This window comes from Cebus imitator, unplaced genomic scaffold, assembly GCF_001604975.1.
Source record: "Cebus imitator isolate Cc_AM_T3 unplaced genomic scaffold, Cebus_imitator-1.0 Scaffold149, whole genome shotgun sequence".
Taxonomy (NCBI): Eukaryota; Metazoa; Chordata; class Mammalia; order Primates; family Cebidae; genus Cebus; species Cebus imitator.
In genome coordinates this window covers 2,133,351-2,150,531 of record NW_016107464.1, presented here as the reverse complement: position 1 = coordinate 2,150,531, position 17,181 = coordinate 2,133,351, and the positions used below count along the sequence as shown (strand labels likewise).

Here is a 17,181-nt window from a genome sequence, read left to right as displayed (position 1 = left end):
ATATATTATATATATAATATATATATAATATATATAATATATATATTATATATATTATATATATAATATATATATTATATATATATAATATATATAATATATATATTATATATATAATATATATAATATATATAATATATATATATAATATATATAATATATATTAAATATATATACAATATATATTAAATATATATATAAAATAAATATATATTATATATATTATATATATATATATATTTTAGTAGAGACGGGAATATATATATATATATATTCCAGAATACATATATATATAAATATTTATATATATTCCAGTAGTACAAACCTGACTCATTGAAAACGTCCGGCACCAAGTTAACTGTATCACACACCTTTTCTGATTAGAAAAGGACAATGAATACACACTCCTTTGCTTATTATAATAGTTGTGCGGCAAAGATAGGACACTCCTATCTCCGGCTGCTGAAAAAAGAAATGCAAAAACTGCAGAATTTCTAACCTACGGAGTGAATGCGTTAACAAGAACATAGAATTAAGAAATAATTTCCCTTAGATGAGAACATTAAAATCTGCGAAATCCTCAAGGGACTGAAACTGCCCTTGTGGAAAAAATGCTGCGCATCGCCCCCGCCAGTTAAAAACAAAACAAAACAACAAAAGCCAAACTCCTTCCCGTTCACCTTTAGCCCACGCCGTGTGGTTCTTGGAGCCAATAAGCGCCGGATGGCCCAGAGCCCCGCCCTCCTCCTGGCCAAAGCGGTGACAGGGTCTAAAATAGCTCTTTGAGCAGCAGGTGACGGAGCCCCGCCCCCTTCCTCCCCGCGCACCAATAGGTACCAGGCCTGAAGAGGACAAGCCAAGAACGAAAAGCCCCACCCACTCAGGAGTCGCAACCTAGAACCCAGTGTTTTGTATCAGATCCAACTCGGAGAAAATCCCACCTCTATGCTTCTTAATCCTTCCAATGGTGTGGAAGTTTTTCTAACAGCGAAACTAGTTAGGGGATCCAATGGGAAAAGAATGTTCACAAGGACTGGAAGACGAAGCCAATGGAATGGAAAATTGTTCTGGCCTTGGTAAAAGCAGCCAATGGGATGAAAAGAGCCCGCCTCCAGAGTGGCTGCAGAGCCAATGGGATGAATTGTGCCCAAGGATGCGCTCCAATGGGGTGGCAGGGCTCGCCGGTCGCCACTACCCAGCTTCCCAGCTCCCCGACTGCCCGCCCCCGGCCGGCCGCGGAGCGGAGTGCTGACCAGGGTGAGAGGCTCCCCGCGGCTCCGGGAAGATGGCGGCAGCCGTGGTGCTGGCCGCTGGGTTGCGCGCGGCGCGCAGAGCCGTAGCGGCCGCGGGAGCACGCGGGGCGCAGGTGAGAAGTGGCGCGGGGGCGAGTAGGGAGTCCTGCGGGCTCTTAACGCCATCCAGTGCCTGGGACTCCCGAAGGTGCGCAGAGCTCCCGCCTGTGGCCGCAGTCTGCCCCTCCGAGGCACAAGCTTCGGGGCTGTGCGGTGAGGTCGGACTGGTGGCTCCAGAGAGCAAGCTAGCGATGACCCCTGCCCTGCGCAGGCCCAGGCGCCGAGTTCGGGACAGGGTCACTGCAGCGGCTGCCGCCTTCTTTGGCCTCCCTGCCTGCAACCCAGCTGGCCCCGTGCCCCCTGCAGGAAATGAGCTTTTTCTTCTTGGAGCCAGTGCTCTGCCCTGCTCAGGCCTCTGGCCTCCTAAGAGCATTAGTGTTAATCTCTCTTCTCCACTTGCCAGAAGCGGCTCGAGAGTCAGAGAATTCATCCCGTCCCATTCTCCTCCAACGTGATGCATTGACTTCAGCCTTCTCTGAATCCCTGGGAAACTGGGACTTCCCTACCTGCAGTCCCCTGGGGCTGGAGGAGCAGAAGTCACTTAGCTGAGCTCTTACCTTCACTCACTGAAGGGACAAGAGTTAAAACGCACAGTCATATGTGACACCCAGATGAGGGGTCAACTAGTGTCAAACAGGGCAACTGCATCAAAACCTAAATAATATAGGTGACAAGGCTTAAAGATCAGAAAACAAGTAACAGAAATAAGTGGAAATGTACCAACAAGATGAGAGTGGAAAGAGGTTCAAGCCACCCTTTATTTTATATTAGAAGCTGAGAAGGGATTTATCTGAGGTCACTCAGTGGTATGGTAAGATAGGAACTGACACCAAAATCCCCAGTCTTTCATTGTGGATCCTTTCCCTGAATAGTGCTATATGTCATAGACATGTGAGCAGCAATCAATTGCACTGCCGAATCCTGGGTAGTAATAAGACTGCTTGTCATCTTACCAGGCCCAGCACCATCTGTCCCTATGCTTTGCTGCTGGTGCTCTGAAATTCAGGAACTTTTCTCCTGGGTGGGAGCCATGAATAGGTTCTTAGAATGAAGTTAACAACTATCAGAGCCCAACTTCTGTCAGCTCTGAATATATGGGAGAGGTGTTGCCAACTCTCTCCTTTGAATATGGTTGATCCACCTTCAGGTCCGAGGAGCTGCAGGTGTGACTGATGGGAATGAAGTGGCCAAGGCCCAGCAGGCAACTCCTGGGGGAGCAGCCCCAACCATCTTCTCCCGGATCCTGGACAGGAGCCTCCCAGCTGACATTCTCTATGAGGATCAGCAGGTGGGGTGCCCTTAGGCCCCATCCCCTTAAGAATAGTATAGATACCTTCCAGCCTGTTGAAGTAATGTGGCCTCTGGCCTGTCACTGCTCCCAGTGTCTTGTGTTCCGTGATGTGGCCCCTCAGGCTCCTGTGCACTTCCTGGTCATTCCCAAGAAGCCCATTCCTCGGATTAGCCAGGCTGAAGAAGACGACCAGCAGGTGGGAAGAACAGGGCCAGGGTTTGACTGGGAGGAGCCCTGGACCCAACTAGAGGTCTTGCTTCCTATAAATAAAACCACCTATGTCCCTCCACTCTCCCTATAGCTTCTAGGACACCTACTCCTTGTGGCCAAGAAGATAGCAAAGGCTGAGGGCCTGGGAGATGGATACCGACTTGGTGAGTGACTTTTGGCCCTTGGTTCCTCACCTATGAATTCTCATTCCTACCCCTCAGTATGATCTTCATTCTTTGACCTCTGCCATGATCCTGACTCCTAACCGCAAGGTCAATTTCAGTGATCAACGATGGGAAGCTGGGTGCACAATCTGTGTATCACCTGCATATTCATGTACTTGGGGGCCGGCAGCTCCAGTGGCCTCCAGGTTGAACCTGCCAACTGACCAAAGGACCCGAGACACTGGATGCTTGGATGGAAAGGGAAAAAGGGACCTTGTGATGCTAATAAAACTATTCTCCCTTAATTATGCTTTCCTGTCTTAAATATATAAAGTTTAATACCACAAAGGGGAAAGAAAACTGATTCATGGCTATGATGCCCTTTGACTGGTCTGAGCAGAAGACACTGAGGAGGTCCATAAAGGTTGCCTGCAGATATGTGAGTCTTCTTGACAAGTGGTCCACCCTAGGTCAAACTTCTAGAAAAGTAACAGTAGGAATGAGCCTAAATGTGTAGGAAGAAACCGAAAGCCAGATTTAAGACTTGCTCAATCCTGGCCCTTCTTCAGAGGCCAAACCACATTCTAAAGGGGCTTAGGAGGAGGGTGGTCAATATGAGGGGCTTTTATTAGAGAAAGAAGTAATCACACCCAAACAAAAGCGGCTGCCTTTTCTCTATTCCATGCCTCACCATTTTGCTCAAGCTGGTTTGTGTATTTTCATCCTTAACATTTGTTAAAGACCCCACTCACTTTTGAGAATGAACTAAGCAAACTAAGGGGAAGCTACTGTTGCCCCTGCAAACACCAAGTAGGCTGTTACCTAATGCCACAGCCCTGTGCGTGTCTCCAACATATCTCCATAAAGCATCACCTTAGAAAACCGCAAAGACTGCTGTGGCGAGGAGGGTGAGATCTTAGGCCGGCGGAACCCTAAAAGCCCGGCTGAGGCGGAATGTTGTTGGGACCGGAAAGAGGACCTCCTCGACAGCACCAGGCTGAAGACTTCCGCCCCGCTGAGGACTTGCCTCCACCCGCACCTCCAAGTCCGCCCAGCTCTACTTCTGCGCAGGCTCCAGGAGTTGTTTGCTGTCTCTATGGCAACCCGGTAGCTGGCGTCCGAAGATGGAGACCAACGAGTCTACGGAGGAATCGCAGTCGCGGTGAGAGTCGCAGCTCTGGCTGCAGGCGTAAAGAGACAAGGAAGGTCAGCGGACTTCCTTTGCTGCGCTTTTGACAGCCTTGTCATGTTTGCTTTCTTTCAGAGCTTTAGACATACAGCCCAGCTCCGAAGGACTGGTGTCCACTTTGGAACCGTTACCTTCTTCAGATGACAGTCCTAAGTCGGCCCTGGCAGCCGCAACCGCAGCAGCTGCAGCGGCTGCATCAGCTGCCGAAGCTACTGCAGCCATCACCACCGCCAAAGCAGCTGCATTATCTACAAAGACCCCAGCGCTCTATTCTGAGTTCATGGAGCCATCCTCTGACCCTAGCCTTCTTGGGGAGCCGGGTGCGGGACCCAGCTTTACCCACAATATAGCCCATGGGAGTCTTGGCTTTGAGCCCGTCCATGTTTCCTGTATTGCTCAGGACCCTTGTACTACAACTGACTATAATTCTAACCCTGGCCTTGTTCCAGGCTCTAGCTCTGACCCTGTTCTTGGCTCCAGCTCAGGTGCTGGCCATGGCTCTGGCTCTGGCTCTGGCTCTGGTCCTGGCTGTGGCTCTGTCCCTGGCTCTGGCTCTGGCTCTGGTCTTGGCTTTGGCTCTGTCCCTGGCTCTGGTCCTGGTCCTGGTCCTGGCTCTGGCTCTCCTGCTGGCTCTGGCTCTCATCCTGGTCCTACATCTGGACCTGGTCCAGGCACTGGCCCTGACTCTGAGTTCAGCCCCTGCAGTCCTTCAGCGTTCAGAAACCTGACAGATCTGGTCCCTAGTGATACCTCCTGGAGTCAGCAATGCCCCTGGAAGCCCCAGAAACAACCATCTTGGGAATTTTTGCAAGTCTTAGAACCAGGTGCCCGAGGACTATGGAAACCCCCAGATGTTAAAGGGAAGCCTACGGATCTCTATGAAACATTGCCACGGGGCCAGTGCCTCCTCTACAATTGGGAGGAAGAGGTATTAAAGTTTTGGCCTGCTCACTTTTCTTGAAGGCTGCCCTCAGTTTCTTAAGGGAGGCAGTGGTTTATATGAGGGTGGGTACCAGAAAGGATATTATAGTCATTCAACTTGAGATCCACAGAGAGCCGCCAACCACCTGGATCAAGTCCCAAGCATGCAGGATGGCTCTGAGAGTTTTTTCTTCCGACATGGACACCAGGGACTGCTGACCATGCAACTAAAGTCACCCATGCCCTCCAGTACCACCCAGAAAGACTCATACCAGCCCCCAGAAAACATCTACTGGCCACTTCGAGGTATGAAACATGAGAGAGAGTAGGCCAGAATGAGTCCATTAGTCAGAGAGAAAAAGAGGAGGGAATTTCTGGTGGGGCTATGGATTGTCCGATGGATATAAGGGCAGAACCTCAAGGTTTTTCTTCCTTAAGTTAGTTTCTTCTGGGCCTGCTTTTTAACCAGACCCCACCCAATGCCCCCTCGCAGGGAAGCGTGAAGCCATGCTGGAGATGCTCCTGCACCATCAGATCTGGTGAGAGATTGGGTAAAGGGGAAGAGGGAGGGGGGAGAAAAATTGGATGCGGATGGCCTTGACACCCCTTAGGGATACACAGTAAAGAGGTGCAGGCAGAACAGGAACCCACAAGGAAGCTCTTTGAGGTTGAATCTGTGACACACCATGACTATCGAATGCAGCTGGCGAAAGCGGGGCCTTCTGCCCCAACAAAGGTGAGAACCACCTCCCCCACACCTCCCGCCACTTGCATAGCTGGGCTCTGACCAGCTGTGGCCAAGTACCAGGCCCAGAGGTTGAGAGAGAGGGGTGAAGGCCAGGAGTTACTCAGTACTCTCCCTCACAGCCTCACAACTACCGCCAGGAGCAGCCTGAGACCTTCTGGATCCAGAGGGCATCACAGCTACCGGTGTGTGAGGGTGACTGGGTACTGGGGGCAGAGTGGGTCAGGAAAGGTAGGGCAGAGTTGCTTTGTTCTGGCTTGGGGACAGCGGGATCTGTCCTCATCCTGGCACTCCTCCAGGGTGTCAGTAACATCAGGACATTGGACACACCGTTCCGGAAGAACTGCAGCTTCTCAACACCAGTGCCCTTGTCTCTGGGGCAACCTTTGCCCTATGAACCTGAGAACTACCCCCACCAGTTGGGAGAAATATCTTCCCTTGCCTGTCAGGGAGGAAGGCTGGGTGGTGGAGTGGGGAGAACGACTCCTGTCTGAGGGGTGAGGAGGGAAGTGGGATATGGAATATGAATCTATTTCTGTCTGCACTAGAGAGGTCGGGAGGAAGTTAATTCTCACTGTACTTGAAGAGGCTTTACATAAAGCATTCTCTCTGATCCCAAGACTGCTAATTTAGTGAATCTGTGAGTCACTGTGTGCATACCCCATAATCTTTCCTTGGGATTGCCCCATCCCACACTATGACATCAGAAATTTTTTATTGTTGTTTTATATTTGACCAAAATATTCTGGTTTAGATACAGATATTTACAGAAAGTAGGGAGGAAGGGGACCAAGCCAGAAAGGGAAAGGTATATGTACAGGGCCGAGCTGCAGAGGACTACAAGTTTCATATAAAGTAGGGTTTTTGTGCCTGTTTTCCATTGCATATGAAAATGTCCATTTCTGGTGTGTGGAGACATGGTGGCCACTGCCCACCCAGGTACCAGCAGCAGGAGATTGTCTGACTTGGGAAGAATGGGGGTTTACAGGAGTCCAGGAGGTCCTTTCCGCTCTCCTAAGAGCCAGTATGTTCGCATCTTTCCTTTTCCCTGGAGGTGGGAGAGTGGACATGATTCAGATGCTTCAATGTTAGTCCCTTTAAATCCCTCTCTTTCCCCATGATTCCCATAATCACTTTCACCCTCCGTTTCCATGCCCATCCCTGTGGCATGCCATCACCTTCATTTCCACATCCCCCCGAAGCTCTAGCTGGAAGCATCCTAGCTCATCTAGGGCATCCTTGGTGGTAGAGGAGACATGGATCTTCAGCGCTGGGGTGAGTAGGATGGGGAGGAGAGTGGAAAGAGGAATTGAAGAAAAGGCAATCGAAGAATTGGTGATACTGTATAGCACCGTACTCAACCAACCATCCCTGGGAAGCTCTCAGACATCCCAATGTATATCTACTAGAACGAAAATACACCCAAGGATGTGACAGTAAGGAACTGTGGTCTCTCAGATTAAGAGATTGGAGGAACTATGAAAAGAAGAAAAGGGCAAGATAAATTGAGGCCAACAGTGGGGTTGAGGGCTAACATCTTACCTTGACCATTAGACTCCATTCGAGAAGCAGTGTTCACTGTGTCTCCAAAAAGACAATAACGGGGCATCTTCAGGCCAACGACCCCAGCGCAGACTGGCCCTATGAGGAGAAACAGGTTGGGAGAGCCTGGAAAAGGTGGAGACTAGGGCTGGAGTGAGAGTCAGCCTTACCAGTATGTACCCCTATGCGTAGCCTCAGCTGGTCATGGGGTCGGTGGCGGATGCGGAAGGAAGAAACTGCATCTAGTAATGCTAGGGCCATACGAGCAATTTCTGGTGCATGGCGTTGACCATTTCGGCCTGGGAGGCCAGATACCACCATGTAAGCATCCCCAATCGTCTCCACCTGATTGAGAAGGGGATTAAAAGGTCATCACCTCTATTTGTATCCATGGGGATGGAGAAGAGTAGAGGGAGACAAGCTGGACACCATCATGAATCATCCTGACATCCTGGGGGCCAGAATATTGACTAGAAAATAAGTGTCCTGGTCCTGAGAGTCGAGGGGAGAGGAGATGTCAAGGGAATCTTTAAGTCCTCTTTCTCCATCCAGCTCCCGGGGAACACTCAGTAAACGTTTGCTGAATGAATGAACACCCTGTCTGCAGCAGAACATGGACAAATAGGCTCTGCCATCAGTAAATGAGAAGCAAGAGAACAGGCTAAACTCAAGAGGACAGAGGCTGGTGAGGAGGTAAAGCAGGCCCAATGAAATGGATCAGAGAGCCCAAACTGTCAGAGAGGAGGAAAGCAGGTATTTGATTCTGGTAATTGTACCAAAGCTATATAAGAGAATGAATGCCATTGTTTTTAAGAAATACACAGTGAAGTTTTTAGGGAATACACACTAAGTATTTAGGAATAAAGTAGTTGTATGTCTGAAACTTACTTTCAAATGGTTCAGAAAATAGATTTTTAAAAATAAAGCAAATGAGGGAAATATAAATAATTGATGAATCTGGGTAAAGGGTTTCTGGGAGTTCTTTGTCACAGAAACAATAGAAATGGTAGAGTAAGTTGAAAGGGAAGGGACAGGAATGGGTATTTATTATCTGCCACATGCCAAACAATGTTAGGCACCTTCCATACAACATATCTATTATTCCTATCTTACAGATAAAACAACTGAGTCGCAGGGAGATCTGTTACTTACCTAAGGCCACAGTTAGCAACAAGCCAATATTCAAATCCAGATGATTTTTACTCCCAAGGACAATAAATCCAACTCAATGAACCAAAGGCTTTACTTTTTAAAATATATTTTCCCTCACCCTACTAAATCAGTCTGTCCCCACATCCTGTATGATTCTTCCATGTTTGGAGAAGACTGGAGAGAAATGCTGGATAGCCTGTTTATACCCCAGGAGGATAGGAGCTAAATCTCATGATGGTTCTAATTAGGGAAGCCAAAGGATTCATAAGAAATTCAACTGGAGTGTACAATTATGGTGCTGGAGCTACATCTGTCTACAAAGTACACTCCAGCACAAGAATGCAGGGGACCCTGGAGGGGAAACTGATCATGGAGTGGGTAAGGTATTTGGGGTTCAGGGAGACAGGGTTTCAAAGGGGTCTCTATTGAAGGGCCTTCTATTGAAGGGCAGCCCCAGCTCTCACCTTGTAGACGTCAAAGTTGTCAATTATGGCATCAAAGCAGGTATACAGGTCATTAAGAAGTGTCACTACCTAAGAAGGATGGAAAAGTAGAGGCCCTAAGACTTGAGCCCAACTCTCTAGGAATTCTTAACCCATGAGCCATCACAAGATGTGGGAACTCTAGAACAAACTCATCTTCCCTATTATCAATGAGGCTCCCCCAGGTCCCTACCCACCCCACCTCACCCCGACACCTCTCACCCATGGCTCTCACCTGCATGGGGGTGCTCTCTGCTGACAATGCTGTGAAGCCAACGATGTCACTGAAGTAGATGGTAACACTGTCAAAGGCCTCAGCCTGTACAGTCTCTCCCCGTTTTAACTGCTCTGCCACTGAACTAGGAAGCAAGGGTGCTGTGTGAGCCAAACTTAGCTAAGAGAGTAGGAGAGGGAGAGAGAGGGAAGGGGTTTGTGGCTGCAGCAGAGATGAGCTGTAAGAAGAAAGCTGGGCTTTGCAGGTAGGAGGGAAGAAAGTGGCTGGGGAGACATTACAGTCAAATGCAAGGTAAGGTGCACAAGTGGTGGGGGGTTTTGAGGGGACCCCTGTGCATGGGAGCCGTCTCAAGTTGGGACTGTTTTATATACACTTGCCGAAGCAAGGGCATGGTAGAGCAGTGTCTTGAGAAGACGGGATGGGAAGCCAGTAAGAAGGCGGCACAGCTGATGTGAAGACAGAATGACAGCAAATACTCTATAGCTGGGGGGGGGCTCCCATGGCCAGCAGGGTTCTGAGGGTTGGGAGGCAAGTTCTCAGGCACCTGAGGAGGCAGAACCCAACAGAGAAGGATCCCAAAGGAAAATTCAGAAAGAAGGACAAAGTCTCACTGGGGTAGAATTTGGTAGAGCAGAGCCTCAGCCTTGCGTTTTTCCTCCAGATAGGCCTGTGTGCGTTCCTCCACCAGCTTCTCCAGGTTATTGGCATACTGTTCCATGCGCAGCAGGAGGTTGTCCAGTATGCTGGTGCCACCCTCCCTGGGGGGAGGCCAGGATATAGCACTTGCTGTAAGATTCTGAAGACTCCCAGGACTTCCTATCCAACCCACCCTCTGTTCCCACCTGCCCCACTTCATGCGCTAGGACTAACGAGGCTTCTATCCCTGGGAAGCCCCTGCCCCATAATGTTCTCTCACTTGTTAAAGCGTCGAATGAATCCCTTAATCTGTCCAAAGTCTGGCCGGTCAGCTGGGTCCTGAGCCCAACATCGCTCCATCAGCAAAACTAGCTCTTCATTTAGTTGGGTCCGGTCAATGCTTGGCCGGAAATATGGCCGCTGACCATTTCGTACCTTCTGGACAATCTCTGAGGATGATCAAAGGTTTGGATGAAGAACAGAGTCCCCCAGGAAGAAGCTGTGAGTAGTGGATTGACTCTTACCTTTGGGGCCGAGGTCCAGGCCCTCCAAGTAGAAAGGACCACTGCGAAGTGCTATCTCTTGCAGGATGATCCCAAAGCTATAGATGTCAGCCTTCTGCATGCCTGTGGTTGGCAAGGGGTTCCCATTGAGCAGTTCTGGGGCAGTCCATAGCTTCTCTGAAAAAAGGAAACAGGCTGGCCAGGTCCCCCAAAATGGGGTACCCCCCCAAGCCCACCTGGGCTCATCCCTATATTACTGTCGCTCCACCTCCCTCTCCCACCCTCCCTAGGTAGAAGAAGGAGCAATATAAAAAGTGGGTTGTGGGGGTGGGCCTCACTGGCATAGAGTGCGTGGCTGTCATCAGGTTCAGCAGTTGATCGGAAGCTGGCCAAGCCATAGTCTGTGATTTTGAGCACAAAACGACTATCCACCACACAGTTGGAGGACTTGAGACTCCCATGCGATGAAATAATGCTGTTGTGGAGAAAGGCCATGCCCTGCAGGGTACAGATCAAGTCATGGGACTGGATCATATCTGGCTTAGAATGCCCTCTCTCCATAAGATGGGCACTGGCTAGCTGTCTACAGATCCTGGGTACGCAAAAATAATAAGCTGATTTTGGAAGGCATCCTTTACAGTTTCTAACCAAGGAAGCAGGCAGAACAGAAGAGTCATACCTTCCTGCTATCATAAGCAGCACACAGGGACCCAAACACCAGGGACAGGGAAGATGCTTAAAAAGAGGGATAAGTGGCCGGGCGCGGTGGCTCAAGCCTGTAATCCCAGCACTTTGGGAGGCCGAGGCGGGTGGATCACCAGGTCAAGAGATCGAGACCATCCTGGTCAACATGGTGAAACCCCGTCTCTACTGAAAATACAAAAAATTAGCTGGGCATGGTGGTGCGTGCCTGTAATCCCAGCTACTCAGGAGGCTGAGGCAGGAGAATCGCCTGAACCCAGCAGGCGGAGGTTGCGGTGAGCCGAGATCACGCCATTGCACTCCAGCCTGGGTAACAAGAGTGAAACTCCGTCTCAAAAAAAAAAAAAAAAAAAAAAAAGAGGGATAAGTGGAGTTACCAATGACTACCCTGGAAAGGGCAGTCAATCTTTTGATTAGTGAAGGGAACAGAACTTGTGTGAACACTAAAATGATATGACACCCATGGTGGCCTCAGATACCTGGCTACTAATTACGAAGACATGGCTTGAGATCCAGGTATCAAGAGTAGCTGGATACAACAAGGAAGAGCAGTTGTAAACTTTAATGCATAACCATGTATAGGTGGGCAAGTCTGGGTAGAAGAAGAATAAGATCTACTAGAGGGAATGCTGGATCAGAGAGAAAGTGCAGAAAATCGTAAATCAGAAAAACATGGAAAATGGACAAAATCTGCTAAGCCAGTGCAGAAGCCTAAAATTGCTGGCCCCGTGAGGCCAGAGACCAAAGAACCTTTGCCTCCAAGGGGCTGAATGACGGTCTTAAAGCCTGGGCTTGGTGGCTCATGCCTGTAATCCCAACACTTTGGGAGGCCAAGGTGGGCAGATTGTTTGAGCCCAGCAGTTCAAGACCAGCTTGGGCAACATGGTGAAACCCCATCTCTACCAAAAATACAAAGATGAGCTGGACATGGCAGCACATACTGTGGTCCCAGCTACTTAGGAGGCTGAGGTGGGAGAATCACCTGAGCCCAGGAGGTCAAGGCTGCAGTGAGCAGGGATCTAGCCATTGCACTCCAGCCTGGGTGACAGAGTAAGACCCTATCGTAGAAAAAAAAAAAAGGTCTTAATGATGCTCCCCAAAAATGAAACCCTAGGAGCCACCCAAGTCAGTTCAAGTGAGACAGAAAGAGGATATGTGGTTCAATATGCTAACAAAAAACATTTCTGTCTAAATGTTTAGCTCTAGACTTAATTAATAACTCTAGTCTCTGTGAACTCTTTTTATTTCTTTTGGTGTCACAAAACTTTTGGGAATCTCCGAAGCTGTGAATTTACTTGTGTGGAAACTGTGCAAAAGATGCCTTCCAAAATCACAGGATTAGGCTTCTGGCTTTGTTGTAAATAACTTTTCCACCAAATCACTGTTCTCTCAAGAGTCGTGTTTTTCTTATATCTATCATCACACCTCTAGTGGAGCATGACATTGGCTTTACCTAATATTTTTATCTCTCATTTGATAGCACATTTTCACACACAAAGATATACCTTTAAATAACGTCATGAGAATTTAGCAGAAAGCTAAAGCTAGTTTTATATACAGTGTAGGGTGACCCACCGGGATGCTCACTGGCTATAGACTTATTTCAGAAAATCTATCCAACTCATGCAAGATTCGGTTTTATGCTCCACAAATCCATGGGTCTCTGAGTCATCTGAAAATAGTTGAAACCTAGTAGAACTAAAGAGTACCAAAGGTTTTTAGTACATTCTTCCTTGGTTTCTCTTAGTTCTACTAGTAAATGTTCCTTTTTTAAATTTCACTTTTCTGAACAAAAGGGCAGACATGCCATATATTGGTCAGAGATTAAAATAATGAAAGGAAAAGATAAATATGCTCAGAGACCCCCCTCATGAGCTCTTGGAGGTAAAAGAGATGATGGAAAGAGACCTGAGATACCTAAGACAGAAAAACAGAAACTCTTTACAGGCACAAGACTTGCTGTGGCAGGTAAAACTCATTCCCCCAGTTATATGCCCCAGACCCCTTGTTTACCCATTATTACCCAACCATGTGAATAAGGGGAGATGAGAGAACAGGACTTTCAGAGGACTAGAAGGAGAAGAACCATAATCAAAGAATGATGGAAGTGATTTAAAGTGGATGAACTTTTAAGGAGTGGAGAAGACTCACCTTAACAAGGTCATTAATGAGTGAATAACGAAACATCCAGTCCAAGTTGATGCTGTCATTTTCTAGAATATCCTGGTAAGTGACATGGAACAGATTGTCTGTCCTAGTCCCACTAGCTATCACCCGGCATAGAGTCAGTATAACTTTGGGTCTATCCTCCCCACCTCTGCCATAATCTCCTACACCTATTCCTCACCTGTAAACTCCCACGAGGACAGTATTCAGTGACAATGCAAATGTTGGGAGGGTCTATGCAGGCGCCAATGAAGCGAGTGAGATGATTGAACTGAACATCTCTCATCTGGCAGAAAAAAAAAAAACCTGAAAAAAAAAAAAAAAAAACAATGGGAAGGATAATAAATTCAAAGAGTTAAAAATTAGACACAGAAATCTATCACTACATAAAAGGACCTTTCTCTTAGTTGTATGTACAATTTAAAAATCATAAATAAACCCGTTGCCCATCTAGCTAATTTTGCTGCTTCATAGTTTTCCCCACTCCTCTTCCCCATCCCTGTTCACCCCTCACCCTCAAACCATCCTCTGTTACATACATGTTTGAGTTCAAACAGAACCTGCCGGGTCAGCTCAATGCGCTTCTTATTAACATGTTTGATGGCGACAACATTTCCCTGATGGTGGGAGTGAAAGGGGAAAGGAAATTGAATATCAGAAGTTCTGGGTGCAAGGAAATGCTACATACAGAGCAGTGGAAGTATCCAGGAGCTCAGCTGGGCACAGAGGTTCAGGGGCAGAGGTGGCAGATGGGGATGAGACAGGATGAAATGGTGGGGACCAGAACAAGCAGATGACTGTTCACCTTGAAGTGACCGGTGTTGGCAAAGATCTGGTATTTCCCATGGGCTGTCATGAGCGAGCCGTAACTGGATCCCCGCTGGGGCCAAGGGCAACATGGAGGCGGAAGGATGAAAGGAACATTAGATGATGGTGGTAGTGCAGGGGCTATCATTACAGGCCAATGTGCTGGGAGAGGTCCAGGGTAAGAAGGGGTAGGAACTCAGAGGGCGGAAAAGGGACAGCTGAGACAAGGGCTCACCAGCGACAGTGTGAGGCGGCTGCCTGCACCTTTATGGTAACGCTCCGAGTTGCCAAACTGCAGTTCTTCCCAGCGAATGCGCCACAACATGCTAGCCAGCTCCTTCTCCAGCATCAGCTTTCTGTAAGGACTGCACACCTCAGTTGACTGGCAAGCCCAAAACTGCCACCCCCTAAGCCAACAGCAGGGTTACAGGGGCTTCCCTGCAGCTCCTGAAGTTGCAATTGTTACACCTGAGAGACAGAGCTGGAGGACAAGGCGGTATATCTGACATATGCCCTATGCTCACTAATAAAGACAGAGGTTGGGGGTGAAAGTTCTTTCCTAAAAGAAGGCCAGTGGCCTTTGATCTTAACCCCTCTCAAAAACACTAGTCTAGAACTAAAAGTGAAACAAACACCTAGGCTAAAAGACAACTAGAGAGAAAGGCTAGAGAGGAAGATGCTATTGGATCTAAGAGACAACCACCAAATTAAGAAACCTGCTACCCTATCCCACGTTACAGGGACCACTTGGCTTCAGCCAGAGGCTGGCTGTGTGGCAATGGGAATAGGGAGTAGGTCAGCGGGAAGCCCAGAACTCACCGAAAAATTAGGAAGCTGGAAACACCAAACATGATGAAGGTGATTCCGGTGCCCAGAGCCACAATTGCCAGAGTTGAAAGTGGAGCTGAAGGGGAGATAGAGACCCTGAGGAAGACTGTGTGTGGACTCGTCAGAATGAGGAGTGGGGTGCATAGACAGTTTCCTTGGGAGTAGGACGAAATGAGGAAGGAGGGATACAGACATAAAGGTAGAAGCACAGCAAAGAGAGGGGGTAGAAGCCACAATGGAAAGCAAAGGGAGGAAGGCTGCTCCCAGTCCCTGCACACACCCACTTTTATCACAGGATGGGTCGTCCAAGTCAAAGGCACATGGAGGATTGTCCGAGGGAGGAGCCCCCTTCACCCAGGGAATAGGCCGTCCTGTCCACCAAATCTGCTTCTCAGCTCCCGAGTAGTGGGCTGCAGGCTGTGAGGAAGCAAAAAGCTGGGCCTACAGGCCTGCTCCCACCAGCCTCCTCCCCAGACCCCAGCTGTTTTTCTGCTTTTCTCCCCAGCCTACCACCCAGCCAGGATGCAGCACCAGAAGAGAAAACAAGTCTCTCCTCTTACTTTTGGTTCTGCCACCACTGAACCCTTGAAAGCTGGATTTTGCAGGGCCACACTCTCTTCCCTGCCTCCTCCCCCATCACCTGAAAGTCCCCAGAATCCAGGTCTCCCATGGCCCACAGGACAAAGTCAGTCTCCCGGTCATTGTTCTTGTCCATGACAACCAGACCAGTTACACCTACGATAGAAAAGAGTGCCCCTTACTTCAAGGTCTACCTGGTTCCTTTCCCACTCCCCTGTGCCTATGGCTCCCTGAGTCTGCCCCTCTCCAATCTTGAGGCATGGACACCTCTGCCACATTCACTAACCCCCACTAAAGCTGTGCTGAGCCTGGCATCTGTTTCTTCTTCAGCACGCTCTATTCCTGAACCTTACATCAGCCCTCAGACCCCCATCAACCCCTCTTCATTACCATGGTATCTTCGTCCTTGCATCTTCTCCACAATTCGAAGTCCATCTTCCCGGGTGCCTCCTTCCTGTATTGTCTCGTTCAGGACTTCAGCGTATAGCAGGATCCCATCATAGAAGCAGCCAGCAATGAGGTTCATCTGGGGGTGGCAACTTCAGCAGTACTCTCCAAATGTCCTACAAGGCCCCTTCCCCACTCTCTGGGGTCTCCCTTCTACCTCTTCTCTCTTCTGGTTTGCTTTCTTTCCTCCTTTCATTCCTAAAGTGCCATCCCTTCCTAACTACTCCCTAGGGCAGAAAGAAAAATCCTGAATGGAAGCGGACATGCCCCAAAGCTGGGCTTGCTCCACAGCCAAGATTTGATGCTAAGTTGGGGAGAGAAGCCCTTCCCCAAAGCCTGACCTGACTCTCAGGAAGGGAGGGATCTACTTACCAGGGAAGGGGCCAGCTCCACACCAAAGTCTTTCCGGGCTCTTATCAGCAGACGATTCTGGAATTCCTGATACTCAGGATTTGGGGGTTCTCGGTATGTGATCACCAATACAGTCTGCACCAGCAGCATATGGGGAAGAGTGGACAGGATTCAAGATGGGCATTAGGGGAAGAAAAGATGCAAGACAGGGAAACTTGGTAAAATAAACACGATATAAAATAGACACAGGTGAATCTGAAGGCTTTGAAAGGGCTACTAACGTGTGTGTGTGTGTGTGTGTGTGTGTGTTGTGTTTGATACATCTGGGGAGAGGGAATGGCACTCCTCCTGAAAAGTAGATAGGGCTGCTTCTGAAAAGGTGGAAACTGGCAAGTAATAGTCAACCCTATCCTCAAAACCCAGCCCATCATCTTCCAGAGCACCCAGGTTCCCACCAGGCCACCCCAGCTCACACGGCTCCTCTGTCCCATGCTTTCTGGGTATCTGCTCATGACCAAGGACAACACCCACCAACAGCTCCACTCTGAGGTGTTAATCACTGTTAATGTCATCAATAAAATGCTGACATTGTCGTTTGGGCCACTTGAACACAGTGTCTCTGCCCAGTAAATTAAAGAGATTTCAGGCCCTATGATAACTGAAGGAAATACTTTGAGACAGTGATTCCACCTGTGAAAAGCTATGCGCTCATCCATTTAACATGTGTGGAACACGTACCATAAATGTCACTGTCCTGTTACTGAGAAATAGACCTGTCACAGGGACAAACACACATGCCCACACACATTTCACAGGTAAGCAAATGACACATGTTCTCAGCCATGTACACATCTCATGGGTGCATGAGTCAGCATGTCT

The 17,181-nt window shown here is 48.5% G+C and overlaps 3 protein-coding genes across 10 annotated transcripts in view; 2 read left to right on the top strand and 1 right to left on the bottom strand.

Moving 5' to 3' along the window:
- Positions 1-785: 785 nt before the first annotated feature.
- Positions 786-3,322, top strand: HINT2 (histidine triad nucleotide binding protein 2). Its single transcript, XM_017543129.1, has 5 exons — positions 786-1,366; positions 2,500-2,640; positions 2,735-2,839; positions 2,945-3,017; positions 3,137-3,322. The coding sequence occupies exons 1-5, from the start codon at positions 1,286-1,288 to the stop codon at positions 3,226-3,228; spliced, it is 492 nt and encodes a 163-aa protein (XP_017398618.1). The 5' UTR covers positions 786-1,285; the 3' UTR covers positions 3,229-3,322.
- Positions 3,323-3,410: 88 nt separating this feature from the next.
- Positions 3,411-6,489, top strand: SPAG8 (sperm associated antigen 8). Of its 3 annotated transcripts, XM_037743680.1 has the most exons (8): positions 3,411-4,179; positions 4,282-4,384; positions 4,421-5,134; positions 5,259-5,433; positions 5,621-5,666; positions 5,749-5,863; positions 5,995-6,057; positions 6,172-6,489. In XM_037743680.1, the coding sequence occupies exons 1-8, from the start codon at positions 4,142-4,144 to the stop codon at positions 6,364-6,366; spliced, it is 1,449 nt and encodes a 482-aa protein (XP_037599608.1). In that variant the 5' UTR covers positions 3,411-4,141; the 3' UTR covers positions 6,367-6,489. The 3 variants fall into 3 exon arrangements, with proteins under 3 accessions (XP_037599608.1, XP_017398612.1, XP_017398611.1); XM_017543123.2 differs by having other exon boundaries at positions 4,282-4,381; positions 4,418-5,134; positions 5,995-6,489; XM_017543122.2 differs by having other exon boundaries at positions 5,995-6,489.
- Positions 6,490-6,570: 81 nt separating this feature from the next.
- Positions 6,571-17,181, bottom strand: part of NPR2 (natriuretic peptide receptor 2) — a 49,536-nt gene continuing 38,925 nt past the window's right edge. For 3 of the 6 annotated variants that reach the window (XM_037743679.1, XM_017543118.2, XM_017543114.2), the window contains 20 exons: positions 16,324-16,437; positions 15,895-16,030; positions 15,566-15,660; positions 15,210-15,342; positions 14,917-15,001; positions 14,333-14,462; positions 14,096-14,170; positions 13,830-13,907; positions 13,472-13,576; positions 13,276-13,347; positions 10,761-10,920; positions 10,444-10,599; positions 10,200-10,368; positions 9,895-10,041; positions 9,284-9,407; positions 9,031-9,099; positions 7,585-7,759; positions 7,415-7,513; positions 7,051-7,142; positions 6,571-6,920 (listed from right to left, as the gene is read on the bottom strand). In XM_037743679.1, the coding sequence (XP_037599607.1) occupies positions 6,855-6,920; positions 7,051-7,142; positions 7,415-7,513; positions 7,585-7,759; positions 9,031-9,099; positions 9,284-9,407; positions 9,895-10,041; positions 10,200-10,368; positions 10,444-10,599; positions 10,761-10,920; positions 13,276-13,347; positions 13,472-13,576; positions 13,830-13,907; positions 14,096-14,170; positions 14,333-14,462; positions 14,917-15,001; positions 15,210-15,342; positions 15,566-15,660; positions 15,895-16,030; positions 16,324-16,437 (2,280 nt within the window). In that variant the 3' untranslated portion in view covers positions 6,571-6,854. The remainder of the gene's footprint in view (positions 6,921-7,050; positions 7,143-7,414; positions 7,514-7,584; positions 7,760-9,030; positions 9,100-9,283; positions 9,408-9,894; positions 10,042-10,199; positions 10,369-10,443; positions 10,600-10,760; positions 10,921-13,275; positions 13,348-13,471; positions 13,577-13,829; positions 13,908-14,095; positions 14,171-14,332; positions 14,463-14,916; positions 15,002-15,209; positions 15,343-15,565; positions 15,661-15,894; positions 16,031-16,323; positions 16,438-17,181) is intronic. The other 3 variants (XM_017543115.2, XM_017543116.2, XM_017543117.2) reach the window with 3 other exon arrangements.